This window comes from Centruroides sculpturatus, unplaced genomic scaffold (genome assembly GCF_000671375.1).
Source record: "Centruroides sculpturatus isolate CEXI.00-Female unplaced genomic scaffold, Cexi_2.0 scaffold1060, whole genome shotgun sequence".
Classification (NCBI taxonomy): domain Eukaryota; kingdom Metazoa; phylum Arthropoda; class Arachnida; order Scorpiones; family Buthidae; genus Centruroides; species Centruroides sculpturatus.
This window is the reverse complement of record NW_019385223.1, coordinates 122,140-138,451: the sequence shown is the minus strand read 5'-3', so window position 1 is coordinate 138,451 and position 16,312 is coordinate 122,140. Positions and strand designations below refer to the sequence as shown.

The following is a 16,312-nucleotide window of genomic DNA, read 5'->3' as shown; positions in this document are numbered from 1 at the left end:
CCACGACGAAAATAAATAAAAATATTATTATATATATATATATATATATACATACATTTTTTTTAATTTATAATTTTTAATATAAATATATGTATAAATAAAGTTTTATACTAAGGAGTGATGAAGATGGTCACACGATTTTTAAATTTGTTTTTTAATAAAAGAAAAATCTATTTAAATAATTTAAAAAATTATACAAATCTATTTAATTCAATTTTTTTTTAAACATTTTTTTTTTTTTTGTTTAAAATAATGGAATAAATTACAAAATAAAATTTTAAAAATTGTCTGTCTTAAGAAATAAAACAGAAAATATATAAAATTTATCGCCATTTTTAATTTAAGGAGCTCAAAATATTAATTTTTATCAATAAAAAGGGATATTTTTAACTGGAAATCGAATTAAATACTTGTTTTTTATCCCATTAAAAAACAATCAAGTTTTTGCTAGTTTTTTTTTTAGGATCGTCGATTGATATTTTAGTATAAATTTTACTAGGAAATTTTAACATTTTTAAGCTTTTTATACAAAGTTTGCATTAAAGTATTTATAATAAATCAACTAACTTACGTTAAAATTAAATATTTAAACCGAACGGAAAGGATTTTTTTTAGAAATGTTTTTTAACCTTATTTTTAAAGTAAATTAAAAAATAAAATAGAATAAAATAAACTGAATCTGCTTCATTGTTCTCGTACAAGAAATGATTTTTCCTCCTCATTTTTTTTTTTTTTTTTTGCAAGAATTTATTTGAAAAGACAATGTTTTTTTTTCACCTTATCTTTCACAAATCACTAGATAGACCAAATAACCACCTTTTATTCCTAGGAAATATTTTATTTTTTTAAAGAAAAAAATATATATTTTCAAAAATAAACTTTTTCGGATTTAAAAAAACATATATAAAAGTATTTTTTAATGAAAAAAGAAAAAAAAAGCCTACTAAACTTTTAAGTGGTACCCGTAGACTAATTGAAGTTTGCCTGTTATCAGAAAGTATTAAATTGCTTCAGATGAGTAATTTTTCCATCCCGCTGTTGTCTCGTATTGCTTCATTCACTAAGACCTCCCGAGGAGATTATGAAGTAAAATCTAGTAAGTCCTTTTCCTCACCTCTTATATCCTATTATAAACCCAATAAAGATTACCTTTAACTTGACTAACCCTAAGGCAAAACACATTTCTTCACTTAATACTGACATAGAACCTCCACTGATGATAATACAAGCACTAAATATATTTAATCGGACATAAAGACGTTTTGGAGAACGTATTAAAATTATTAGATCATCACCGCAATTTATTCAGATACTAAATTAACTTAGGCTCGTAGTTTTCACTCTTCATTTTCTAATGTACGAAGCTGCTCTCGTTTATATACAATCGTTTATAATAATAATAATAATAGTAAATCTTATAGTCCCATAGAAGGTGGATACGTAACATATGTAAATTTACATTTCTATATTTAATTTAAAATATAAGAAGTGTAGTGTAGAAGTGATGGTTATTGCAAGCAGGCCAAATGCAAAGCTGAGCCAAAAATCCACCCTGTCTGGACCATTTTGGCTCGGATTTGGACACGAAAGGATCCCAAAATTTAATCTTTTATCTAAAAATATGATATAAACACATATAAATTGTATCGTAAATGTGTAAATGTATATATATATATATATACACACATATACGAACATTTAACTTATATAAAGATATAGATTCTATATAACTTATAGGATATATAGGTAAAGACTTTACTTTAAATTTCTATATAATAACTGTAAGACATTTTTAATTACTTTTTATACGTATATAAGCTCTTATTACGCATATATTAATGTGTTATATAGTATTGTTAATGTGTATACATACAGAATATTGTTCACACTTCCATTACCATAATTATCTTATAATATAATGTTCTGTATATTGCTCTTATACATTATTCGTATTCATATACAAATATACAGCGTAAGAAAATATGTATAAGGTCGAACTATAATACAAAACATTAGCAAGTATTTACATAAATACTGAAAAAAAAAAACACAAATATAGCACTTCGCTCCATAAAAGTTGCGAACTTTAAGCACGTAGGTAGGTATATAGCATATATATATACACAGTTAAACGGAGGTAAAAATAAATAAGTAAATAAAAAAAAATATATAAAAATGTGCATTTAGAGAATAAACAAATATAAATTTTTTATAACTATTCGTGATATAAAGAAAAATATACAAAGTAAATAAAAAATTTAAAAATATTCCCATCAGGTAAATGTACTCTATATTCTATTAATAGTTCTTATTCCTCTTTTAGTTTCTTCTAGAGAAATTTCTTTTTAATTCATGCCCACACTCATAAAAAAATAAAGTAATATATTAACATTCGAGAATATGAATGATTTATTACATAGCTAAAAATAAATATAACAGAAAATAAGCATATTTTATTATATATATATATATTATTTTTTTTATAAGAAAACAAAATGTATTTTTAGAAAATATTAAGTCAAATTTCACTTGATTTTATTAAAGAATTCCAATTATTATTCTTCATTTCCAAGTCTGGAATTACTTTCAATTTATTTTAAATCAGTTGCTTAAATAGCAATTTAAAGCGCTTCCATTCCTAGTGTTATCTTTATTAAAATAATTGTATTTAACTTCTAGCTGTTAATAAGAGAAGTACAAATGAATGTAGATGTAGATTCTTTGCCAGAAAATAGATTCTCTCCTTCTGATTACATGTACTGTACAGTTGCCTATGTCCTGTGATTGTCACGTTTTACTAGCCAGCTTATCTTCCAATAGCCAGCTGAGTCTTGTTTTTATTTTTTTTATACAGTACATTTTTTTGCCCTTACGAAATATAAGGATTAATATGTTTTTTAAACGTATTTCTAGCTTATACGTCATTAAATATGCGTACATATCTTGTTATTCGACAGTAATGTACACAAATTTACCTACTTTCACTTGTTAATGACAACTTACCTTCATCCCTCTTGATTCTCTCCGCATCTAAAATCACAATATATTTGTCAAATATTAATTTTTTTTATACGTTCTCTTCTTTATTCTGTATGAAGAAATCCTTTTGCATTTTCCTGTACTAAGTTACATTTCTGCATACAAAAATCTCTTCCAGAAAATTATACAATTCCAAACTTATAAAAAACCCATTAATCTCTTCCCATTTTCCTTTTTTACTTTCTTCCNCAAAACACATTTCTTCACTTAATACTGACATAGAACCTCCACTGATGATAATACAAGCACTAAATATATTTAATCGGACATAAAGACGTTTTGGAGAACGTATTAAAATTATTAGATCATCACCGCAATTTATTCAGATACTAAATTAACTTAGGCTCGTAGTTTTCACTCTTCATTTTCTAATGTACGAAGCTGCTCTCGTTTATATACAATCGTTTATAATAATAATAATAATAGTAAATCTTATAGTCCCATAGAAGGTGGATACGTAACATATGTAAATTTACATTTCTATATTTAATTTAAAATATAAGAAGTGTAGTGTAGAAGTGATGGTTATTGCAAGCAGGCCAAATGCAAAGCTGAGCCAAAAATCCACCCTGTCTGGACCATTTTGGCTCGGATTTGGACACGAAAGGATCCCAAAATTTAATCTTTTATCTAAAAATATGATATAAACACATATAAATTGTATCGTAAATGTGTAAATGTATATATATATATATATACACACATATACGAACATTTAACTTATATAAAGATATAGATTCTATATAACTTATAGGATATATAGGTAAAGACTTTACTTTAAATTTCTATATAATAACTGTAAGACATTTTTAATTACTTTTTATACGTATATAAGCTCTTATTACGCATATATTAATGTGTTATATAGTATTGTTAATGTGTATACATACAGAATATTGTTCACACTTCCATTACCATAATTATCTTATAATATAATGTTCTGTATATTGCTCTTATACATTATTCGTATTCATATACAAATATACAGCGTAAGAAAATATGTATAAGGTCGAACTATAATACAAAACATTAGCAAGTATTTACATAAATACTGAAAAAAAAACACAAATATAGCACTTCGCTCCATAAAAGTTGCGAACTTTAAGCACGTAGGTAGGTATATAGCATATATATATACACAGTTAAACGGAGGTAAAAATAAATAAGTAAATAAAAAAAAATATATAAAAATGTGCATTTAGAGAATAAACAAATATAAATTTTTTATAACTATTCGTGATATAAAGAAAAATATACAAAGTAAATAAAAAATTTAAAAATATTCCCATCAGGTAAATGTACTCTATATTCTATTAATAGTTCTTATTCCTCTTTTAGTTTCTTCTAGAGAAATTTCTTTTTAATTCATGCCCACACTCATAAAAAAATAAAGTAATATATTAACATTCGAGAATATGAATGATTTATTACATAGCTAAAAATAAATATAACAGAAAATAAGCATATTTTATTATATATATATATATATTTTTTTTATAAGAAAACAAAATGTATTTTTAGAAAATATTAAGTCAAATTTCACTTGATTTTATTAAAGAATTCCAATTATTATTCTTCATTTCCAAGTCTGGAATTACTTTCAATTTATTTTAAATCAGTTGCTTAAATAGCAATTTAAAGCGCTTCCATTCCTAGTGTTATCTTTATTAAAATAATTGTATTTAACTTCTAGCTGTTAATAAGAGAAGTACAAATGAATGTAGATGTAGATTCTTTGCCAGAAAATAGATTCTCTCCTTCTGATTACATGTACTGTACAGTTGCCTATGTCCTGTGATTGTCACGTTTTACTAGCCAGCTTATCTTCCAATAGCCAGCTGAGTCTTGTTTTTATTTTTTTTATACAGTACATTTTTTTGCCCTTACGAAATATAAGGATTAATATGTTTTTTAAACGTATTTCTAGCTTATACGTCATTAAATATGCGTACATATCTTGTTATTCGACAGTAATGTACACAAATTTACCTACTTTCACTTGTTAATGACAACTTACCTTCATCCCTCTTGATTCTCTCCGCATCTAAAATCACAATATATTTGTCAAATATTAATTTTTTTTATACGTTCTCTTCTTTATTCTGTATGAAGAAATCCTTTTGCATTTTCCTGTACTAAGTTACATTTCTGCATACAAAAATCTCTTCCAGAAAATTATACAATTCCAAACTTATAAAAAACCCATTAATCTCTTCCCATTTTCCTTTTTTACTTTCTTCCATTAAACTTTTATCCCCTTTTCCTTAGCATTACAGATTTAATGTCACTCCTAACAAAAAATAAATAAATAAAAAAAATAAAAGATTCTTTGCTGTCTTCTTAAACTTTCGCTTTTATTTACTAAAATATTCAACTCTAGAAGAGCTGATAAATCATAATTTGTGCCATATGTTTTTGTATTTTTTCCCCACTTCTCGGTAAATAATCGTAATAATAATCAGTAGGGAAATATATTAATCTGTTTTCGAGAGATTTTAATAATAATAATAATAATAATAATAATAAAATTTTCAAATATTTATTATGTAAATTTTTTAAGAAGTAAGATAAAGTTAGAGTTTAGTATATTAGCATTTTTCCTTATTTATTTATTTATTTATTCTCTTATTATTTTCTCCTGGGAAACGTAGAAGTTTCGTACGTTTTTATTACGCGAATCTTCGTTCTTCACGGAAATTAATTTATTAATAAAGTAGAATTCGTTTTAAACAACTTCAAATTTAATTCTATTAAATCTTCACTTATTCTTCTTCCTTTTTTTTTCCTAAATGAAATTTTCGTCGTGCGTGCTGTGTGTTTGTTATAATTAGTTTAATTCCCTAAGAGGGGTAGGGGGAGGGAAAAAAACTTTACTACTAATCGCTTCTATTATCCTATAAAGGATAGCGAGAAAGCCAAACCTTTATCAAAAAGTTTGTAAACAGGGAAAAAAATTTTTCAGGAGAATCATTTTTTTTTTCCTCTTTTAAACACGAATTTATCTGACGAACAGATGTCGATATTCCCGCTCACTTTGTCTCAGGTTTACAGAAACTAAAAAAACCTACAAATACTCTCGGTCTTTTTTATTTATTTATTTATTATTATACACATTTTTTTTACTTTCTTCCCCCTTTTTCTCTCTAATTATTCGAATTTTTCGCCAGTCACGTGGCCGAATTTAGCGCAATTTATTTATTTATGGAAAATCTTAATGAACGATTCTTTCGCCAATGTATTTTTTTTTTAAATTAAAAAAAAAATTAAATCGATGGTAAGGTTTAATTTATAAATTTTACTTTCGTTCGTGGTGTATGTGTGTGTGTGTGTGTGTTTTTTTCCCCTTAGTTATATCTAAAATTGTTAATATGTATTCAGTACATGATGGGGGTATTATTGATGACGGAGGGCTTTTCTCTACCATTCATTGGTCGATTTATGAATGACATCAACAGACTTTTTGTTCTCACAACGTATGTGGACTCGAAAGAAGAGGAATTAAAATTTTCTGCACTTCTTCTTAGACAATGGTATATAATGAAGAGAGTTTCTTCTCTATTGAATTTTTAAAATAGATATACTCAAAAGTTAGTTTTGTTTTTTTATTTTATTTCTTTTTTTTGGCCTGTCTCTCGTCCTTTTTTCTACATATGTTTACTCAAAAATAAATTATGACTATAGACGAATAATTTCGTCAGTACTAACACAACGACCCTAAGAAGGACTTACATAAAAGTTAATAAAAAATATGATCAATTTTAATGATTTATTTCAAGTCATTCTCTTTAGAAATTCTTATATTAAGTTTTTTTTTTATTATAACATGCTTCAAAATGATAACTTTCTTAATGAAAATATATTCCTGGTATTCTTTTATTAAGATTTTAAGTTTATTTACTGAAAAAAAAAGTTTAGATTTTATTATTAAAGTATAGAAATATTTGCATATTAAGTTATTTATATTATTATTATTATTTAATATTTTGATTTCTTTTAAAGTAATAATTCGACTGGTTTTATTCATTTTCTTTCAACTTTTACATCTTTATTTTATTTCTAATTAAATTAGTTCTTCTTAAAATCTTCATTATGAATTAATTTACTTTTAACTTCTTATTCTTCTCATATTTAGTAGAAAAATTAATGAAGAATGCATTCAGATTTTTATATGAAATTCTTATTAAAGTTCAGGAATATTCATTAATATTCCCATTTGTTTATATATATATAACCTTCATATCTAGTTGTGGGTTATAAATACATTCGTATACTAGATAGGGATGTATATAGATCCTTACTATACTGTAATAAATACACGTAAGTATACATACATATTCAATGATATGGATGAAGATGAGATAAGGATATATATATGCATTGTAAGGCTTTTATTACTTTATAAGGGTGTTATATCTGTATATATTTTTGTAGTATATTATATACTATTATTAATAGAGATATAATGATATATATACTCCTACAATAATTATAAACTGTAGAATCTTTTAAATACAAGAATCTAAAGTTACTAAGGTAGTGTTATATATTTTTGAAGAATTTTTATCCCTATATATTATCTTTTATATGTTTTAAAAGAAAATAGGTTAGAAATAATGGGAAGTTTCTTTTTGCATACGTAAAATGTTATCACGTTTTTTTTCCTCCCTTCGTACGTTTAGATCTTTTACTGTAAAGTTATTAGTTATAGATAACTTCTTATAAAATTTCACTTGGCTTTTAAAACATTTTTATATAAGCATAAATGCCTTTCGAGAGATCATCAATCTTCTCACCTTCGTTTTATCCGGTTCGAGCCGAGAAAATTTTATACAACTAGAATTATATAGGTTGATTGTCTCTAGTAACGATAATTATACTATCTAGAATATAGTTTGAGTAATTTCAGAAGAGTTAGACGACGTAAAAATTAATTTGAAAACCCTGTAAAGAATTATAATATGTCAGAACATTGATAATTTTCGTAAAATAACCTTATAAAAATATACAATTAATAGATACATAAACGATTACTTAGCTATTAATACTCATACAAAACTAGTTGACCATCGTTCGGAATTACCAATCGACTAATCACTACGTATAAAAAAATCGATCGATCACGTAAGTAATACATATAAATAACTAGTTGATCGATCATTACGGATAAAAGAAAGAAAAAAAAAAAGAAAACTAATTTATCTACACTAAAATTCCTATAAATGGACACTCGACTAATCACTAAACATAAAAAAACTAATTGATCAAGTTAAAAGTAGGTTTATACGAGACGTAGCCTACATACATAACTAATAATTGCATGTAAAAATTCACAGGAGTGATGTAAAAATGAATATCTTAAACGAAAAATAAATATTTTAAGAAGTCTAACCCAACGTTCAATAACGTTTAAAAAGAGTTACCTTCCGAAAAGAACGATTAAAAAGATAAGGTTCTCTAAGGTATTTTTTTAAAAAAGAATGCTACCACTTTGCTACACTTTTATTTTATTTTATTTATTTTTTTTAAAAAAAAAAACCTTTATAAGTAGAACACAATCTTTTATCTTCTTACCTACTCTGGAATGTTCGAAAATAGGAAATTTCTCATTAAAAAAACAGAAAAAAAAGTCAATAAAATGTAGATTTTTATTCGATTTAACAGTATTATTTTAATATTTTATTAATATTTTAACTTACTTTCTATTATTAAATTAATAACAAACAAAGAAGGAGAAGGAAACTAACTGGTATAAACACATACACATCCTTATCGAACTGAATAGGAAGAAAATGGAAACCGTTTAAGTAGGAAAAAATAAAGTATTTTTAATGAATTTTTATTTTATTTTATTATTTTATTTTTTGCATTTGTGATAAACAGTTTGTATATGAAAGTGAAAATGATATTGAATTCCTTTCACGCATTTTTATCTTTGCTGATAACAGCTCTTTTCTTAGCATCTAATACAATGTTCTTTAAATGAGTGATTTTTATTTTTGCTTTTTATTTTATTTTATTTTACTTTACTTTTTTTTTATTATTTTATTCCCGCAAAGCACTCTACTTGATTGTAATTCTTGGCAGTATAAACAACTGCAAAAAGTACACAATGCTTAATTAATTATCACGTTTAAATATATTTTTTTATTTATTTAAATTTCGCAGCTATTACATTTCATAATTTCGATTCGAATCACTCTTAATTTTGTGAGTAAAAAAAACAATTGCCCCCCAAAAAAATTCCCCAAAGTAAAATGTCTGAAGTCGATACGTGGGATCCTTTAATTAATTCAAATTTGTAAGGACCCCACGAAGGTATAACGTGTATTGCTAGGGGGGTGATGTAAAAGTGACAATCATAACGAAGACAAATTTATGCATACCAAAAGTATTGTTTATCTATAATTCTAATACAACTTATTTCGAGTTTTCGCGAATTTTTTTCTTTTTTAGTTTAAATTTTATTCCTAAAGTCTCTGTAGGGAACCAACACCCACATTATCTTTCTCCCCCTCCCTCCCCTTAAGTACTCCACAGCTTTCGAGTTTAGTTAGATACGATTATATTTTTCTTTGATAACGAATCTTTGTTATGAAGTTTTCCACAAAAATAAAGTCGAGAAAAATACATTTAAACTTATGTTTACATTAATATAGAAAAGTAGTAGTCAGCAAAAGTTTTCTTAATGTAAAGTTATGAAAATTGTCTGGGAAATTTGTGAACTTGTTACAAACACACACTGAATTTCCCGGAAAGATGTAGCCTGTATACCCACTTCTTTCCAAAAAAAAATTTGTTTTTTTCCTTTTTTAAATGATACTTTTGGCAAGTTCGACTTGACTTTACTTCGTTTTTAAAACTAACACTACTCATTATTTTGCCATTTCTTTATTTTTCTTGCCATTTCTTTTTTTTCTGATTAGGAAAAAATATGAATAGAAAGAACAGATGTGTTCGCATTCACCCACGCATCTTATTTATAAATACATAAAGAGTCAAAAACTCTCAAATTTTTCCATTTTTATTCGCTCTTGTATCCAATTAATTCGTCTCTTTCGAATTTAGGACGTAACAGAAACTCTAAATCTCTTAATGCTGTCATTTATCCTGATTGCTGCTACATGTATATTTAATTAAGCTTTTATCTACTACCGAATCTAAAAAGTGAATATCTTTAATATTGCATTTGATTAATCAAACGGCAGTTCTTATTATTTAATTTTATATTTAAGTATTTTTATTTTTGTGCCATCTTCCGCATTAGAGAAGAGTATGATGCTGGAGATCACGCTTATAATAAAATATAGCAAACGCTGCGTTATTGTAGTGGCAGGGACTGGCTACTATTGTGCATCATTTACGACAAATTCAGCTGATATTATTTCTTAAGAGTAGCGTACAGTACATCACGTACAGTATACCGCTAGAAGCCAGCGTATAACTTCACCCCGCTCCGGATGTGTTTTAAATAAAATTATTCTGCGCCACTCGTAGAGGTAGTGCGGAGATGATTTGCATATCCGGACGTTTTGCATGATTTTTAAGGGTGCTTTCTCCCCATCTAATGCCGATTTAAGTCGGGTGACTATTTATAGAAAGTAGAGAGAAGAGTTTACTCCCCTCTCCACCTTCTCGTAAAGGCAGGGAGAGAGTTTATGATTGACCAAGTTTTGTTATTTTTCTTGCTTCTTCTTTCGTCCGTTTGGAACCTTTGACCGCTAGTACCGTATAAAGAAAGTACCTAAACGCCGCAGAAATGTACTGGTCGATTGCTGCACCAATCAGACAGCGCGGACTGTCAAAAACGTGTAGACGTACATTGGCCACCAGCAGATGGAGCCGTAGATGCTCGAGTAACGGCACTTTCACGACATCGTGTAAAACGCGTAGAAACGAGACATGTGACAATAAGGTGTATGCTCTTCCCCGTTCGGGACAAGAAAGGTCGTCATGTGCGCCATGGTTGCGACCAACGATCAAAAGTGCAAACTGAGTGCCAGAGGGTGACGAAAGGTAGGAGAGATTTCTGATACTTTGAAAAAGAGAACTAAACCGTCCGAAACAGTGATTCGTTGGTTTGCGAACCGTGCCCATGAGGAGGAAGTGTCAACGCCCGTCCCCGGATCGGCCAAAGAGTCTCTGGTCCATTGGCTGGTCGCTACATTAGAGGGCCTCGCCGGGGACTTGCGAAAGAGAGTTAGCTACCCTCGTAGGCGGGAGCCCAGGGTAGACACCAGCATCCTGGAGAGGGAAGGGGTCGGAATGTTGGACGTGTTGAGGGGTTTGAAGAGCCTGCTAAAGGTCAGCCGAGTTCACATAGATAACAATGTATTTCGCCTTCACTACACCGTCACAGTTCTTGTTCTTTTGGCCTTCTGCATCATAGTCACCACCAAGCAGTACGCCGGTGAACCTATCAATTGCATTCGTAGCACAGACATCCCCGAAACGGTGATCAACACTTTCTGTTGGATCCACACTACTTTCACCATCCCCGGAGCTTACAATAAGATAGTTGGTAAAGAGGTGCCCCATCCAGGTATAGATGCCTCTCAAGATGCCTCCAATTTTAAATATCATCGCTACTATCAATGGGTATGTTTTATGTTGTTTTTTCAAGCCGCCCTTTTTTATATACCACGTTGGTTGTGGAGAATGTGGGAGGGAGGAAAGATCCAGGCTTTGATGATGGATTTGGATGTGGGATTATGCGGAGAAGCAGAAAAGAAGCAGAAGAAGAAACTATTAGTGGATTATCTCATGTGCAGTTTAAGGCATCACGACTGGTACGCTGCCAGATATTTCTTGTGCGAAGCCATTGCCTTCAGCAATGTGGTGGGACAGATCTTCCTTATGGATAGATTCTTCGATTGTGAATTTCTCACCTATGGCCTAGAAGTGATTAAATTCTCCGAAATGGACCAAGAAGACCGGACGGATCCCATGATAAGAATATTTCCACGCGTCACCAAGTGCCGTTTTTATAAATACGGCGCGTCTGGCAACGTAGAAACGCACGATGCCCTTTGTATCCTACCTTTAAATATTATCAACGAGAAAATATACATATTTCTCTGGTTCTGGTTCATCATTTTGGCTGCCCTTACGGGTATCGTGCTGATATTTCGTCTAGTCATCGCAGCCTGTCCGCCAGTTCGGGTCTACCTACTCAATATGAGATTTCGGGTGCTGCACCTGGACCACGTACACACGGTAGTGCGCAGGGGATCCATAGGTGACTGGTTTCTCATATACATGCTAGGACAAAATATAGATTCTGTTATATTCAAAGAAGTTATCGCCGATATGGCTAAGAAAATGACCACCGAACCCAAAGAATCCGCATGACCAAGAAAATGAGTAGCATGATAAATTTTTACACTAAGAGTGCCTATATAAACACAATAATTCTTCCGTCATGTTATGTACTTTAGAACATAAGTATATAGCCTTCTCTTCTTCAAACAATTTTAAAATTACTTCAGGACTATTTAAAGAAAAATTATTACTAAAAAAAAAAAAAACCTTAATTCAGGCACTGCCATCACGTTTCTATTTCATTCAAAGATTTTTTTCCCTTCTAAATAATTATGTATATATATACATATATATATTTAAAAAGTATATATAAATATAGAACCTTCTCTTTAAAAAAAAAAACAACAACAACAACAACAACAAAAATTAGGCTCGTTCGCAAAGTAAGTACCATATTGTGAATTTATTTATGAATTTTTTTATATTTTATACGGGATAAACTAACACAAAACAATTTAGGATTTTTATAAATGGTTTATCTGCATTCAAACTGCCAATATTTGTTTTAAATTTGCATTTTACAGACACAGGATCTTAAAGAAAAACTGAAAATAATACATGAAATGTGATCAGATACGTAGTAATATAGTATTAGAATGAAAATTTCGTATGTATTTTAACGCGTACAGGGGTGCGTACTGTACTGTACAACTTTGCGAACGATCCACGATTATATATATATATATATATATATATATATATATATATATACATATACACACAGCATATACATATACATACATAAAGTTGTTTCTAGTAATATCTTACAAAGAAATAAACCCCCAAAAAAACAAAAAATATATATAATAATAATAATGTTTCCACACCGTTTTCTTATAACTATGGGCAGCTGTAGTTATGTAGGTTTGAAAAAATTTAAAATGAAACATTTCTCGATTGATTATTATAAATTATATATGAAAAAATTATCTTTCAAATGTTAACAAATAGGTCTATGCAAGATGTAAAATAAAATAAAAGAATGTTGGAAATAAGCATGTGAATGAAATATTTAAAAAAAAAGTTATCAAATGTAAAAATTCATATATATTAAATAAAATGTTATCGAAAATTTCAGTGTGTTTATTATTACCATAAAAAACCATATATAAATCGATTTTTTAACATCCCATAACTATTGTAGTATTAGGCCTACATTCTAGTGTCTTTAATCAGAACACATATAGGCCTTCCTGACAGCTGTTACGTTACGAAGGGTTATCCCCCATAGTTACTGATAACGATTATATTTGATGGACTGTTACTGCCGTAGTAACTGTTGATAGATGTTATCATCGGATGATCTAGTGAAGAATATCCCCACCCTTATTGTTACAGTCAAACTATATTTTTGTCTGTGCAGTAGGCACATCATAAATGATTGGATGTTACTATTGTAACAATACTGAGAAATAGATTGCCTGTTTGTCCTACTCTCCGCTCTTCGTATGAAACTTGGTGACATTTATGAAAAAATATAACGTGATTTATTAGTTTTATGCTAACAGGAAAAAAATTCTAGTTATACACTTGCATATATATATTTCATTTCCCCTATTAATTACATAGAGATTTCGATTTAGTAAAGTCTGTCAGTAACGTTATTCTAACGATAATAACTCCATAATTAGATGAAAATTCTATTATTTAAATATTCCCGAATAAATTTATAGCTTTATTTTATTAATATAAATTAGTATAAGAGATTAAAACAGGATAATTTTTCTATATGTTATTATTATTGTAGTAACACTCAATGCCTTAGAGGACCCGAGATAAAACGGGCCCTTTTCTCTTACATATTTAATAAAATAGTATTAATTTATAGGGGTGGAAACTATTATAGATTACGGAAAATATCCCATTTTACCCGCTGTCGAAGGCCCCGGTATAGGAGAGAAACTGGGAATTTTTCCTCCGTATCGGGCCTACTTTAAAACTCGAATAACTCCATTTTATTAATAAATTTTCAAACTTTTACAAGAAATAAAGCGCAGATCATTATCACATTATACTAAAACGGATATTCTATACATTTTACGGCCATTTAAGATTGATTTTTTTTTATTTATTTTAACACAAATAAAAAGGAGAACGTTAAACGAAATTATCGCTAGGATCTTAATTAAGTTCATTACGTTTGTAAAACTTTTTGACTTCCTTTTATTTTATTTTTTAAAGATCACATCGTGGCGTGTTTAACTCACATTAGCCTTTCTTATATATTATTATTTTTTTTATTTTCTAAGAATACGGATCCAAGAATTTAAATTTCGTTACATCGATCAGAATTATAAAAGCCTCGGATGATCCTCGTAATTTCTTTAATGCGCTTCTTTACGGAAGATAAATAATAAAATAACGGTTTGAAGTTGGGGGGAGGGAGAGAGAAATCTTATAAAATAAAGAAAATTGATATGGAGCTATCTACTTGCAGCTGGGGTCTCTACTAGATAATGTATAGCGCAGTATTGATATGCCGAAATCTGATATTTTTTAATACACTTATCAGATCTATGCTTGAATGGATTATCGATAGAATATATTGGATTTATTCTCTTCTCGTAACAGTTAAATCTCTTAAATATTATAATTTTTACGGTCTTAAACGTTATAAAATCGTTTAAGTTATAATCGTGTTCAATTCTTATCGTTGAAGTTCATTCATTCCTCGACTTTATTCCTTGATTTTACGCTCATTCTCTTTCTCTATTATGGCTACTACAACTAAATAGAGGATGGGTATTTAGATTAGTGTGGCCCTAAAGCAAGGCCTTTCCATTTACTAAATAATAATGAATAATTTATTTGAGAGTAGAGTGAGACCTTAGGTTATTATACCTTTCTGACCCTGTTTAAACGATTAAATTTTTATTATAATCATACTTCTCTTTACAATTATCCCAAATTTAATGGTTATAATTTTATTTTATATTTATATTAACGATAATCTAATCATGCTCCGAAATTACAGTCAATTTACCTTATGCCCAATTATAATTATTATAGGCCAAGCTTAAATATTACATAAATTTACTCAGTCATTGAGAAGACATTATATAATATTCTATTGCTTGAAATTAGATGATGCTTAAGAAATCTCTTACAAATTGTAATTATAATAATTTTCATTGATTATGATGAATTAATTATAATTAAAGATACCAAGCCATTACTTTTATGTTAAGATTATATTGATGATGATTATATTCTTCACCTATTACATGACTCGTCATCGTTAATGCTCGTTAATCAGTGTTATGAACAAGTTATGCTTACCCCATTTTATTAATCTATTTTCTCGATAAATTATGATAATGAAAGGAATATTTTTATGAGAAAATATCATTAATTTTCTTCCAATTATTATCTAATAAACATAATTTTTTTTAGATTATAATAATGAAAATTATCCGATAACATCAATACTCGAGATGCACACCATTAATCATGTTAATGATAATTATCTTATATATTACTTTTCTATTATTAAATTTGAGATTATATACGAGATTTTCCGTTCTATTTTTAGTTGTTTATATAATATTTACGTCCTAATTTCTCCTTAAAGATGGGCTAAAACTAAATTACTTTCCCGTCTGTTATATGGGATATATAACAAAGGGAAAGTATGGCGATCGATCAGAAAATGACCCACAAAATGTTTACATTTTTGGACTCAGGAGATCTTGAAACGTCGAGAAATGTAAAATAAAGTTAGGGGATTTATTTCTGTATGTATGGATGTTAGTGTATAGGGGGAGGGCACGATTTTGTTCATCCACTTTGAAGCTTCATAACTCGCCTGTATTTTGTCAAAAATTTCTGAAATTCTGTAGGTAATTTTGTATGTTATAGGGAAATTTTTCCAGAAATTTTCAGGGAAATCGGACGGTTGGTTCGCGAAATATGGCCCCACTCCCTAAATATCCCCCGAACTAATTTGACGAGTTAA

At 28.5% G+C, this 16,312-nt stretch overlaps 2 protein-coding genes across 2 annotated transcripts in view; both read left to right on the top strand.

Moving 5' to 3' along the window:
* LOC111636361 overlaps positions 1 to 16,312 on the top strand; it is a 74,410-nt gene that overhangs the window by 42,039 nt on the left and 16,059 nt on the right. The gene's annotated exons all lie outside the window — the stretch shown is intronic.
* LOC111636366 (innexin shaking-B-like) lies at positions 11,047 to 13,016 on the top strand. Its single transcript, XM_023381600.1, has one exon. It carries the CDS (start codon positions 11,302 to 11,304, stop codon positions 12,385 to 12,387), a length of 1,086 nt encoding a protein of 361 aa, XP_023237368.1. The 5' UTR covers positions 11,047 to 11,301; the 3' UTR covers positions 12,388 to 13,016.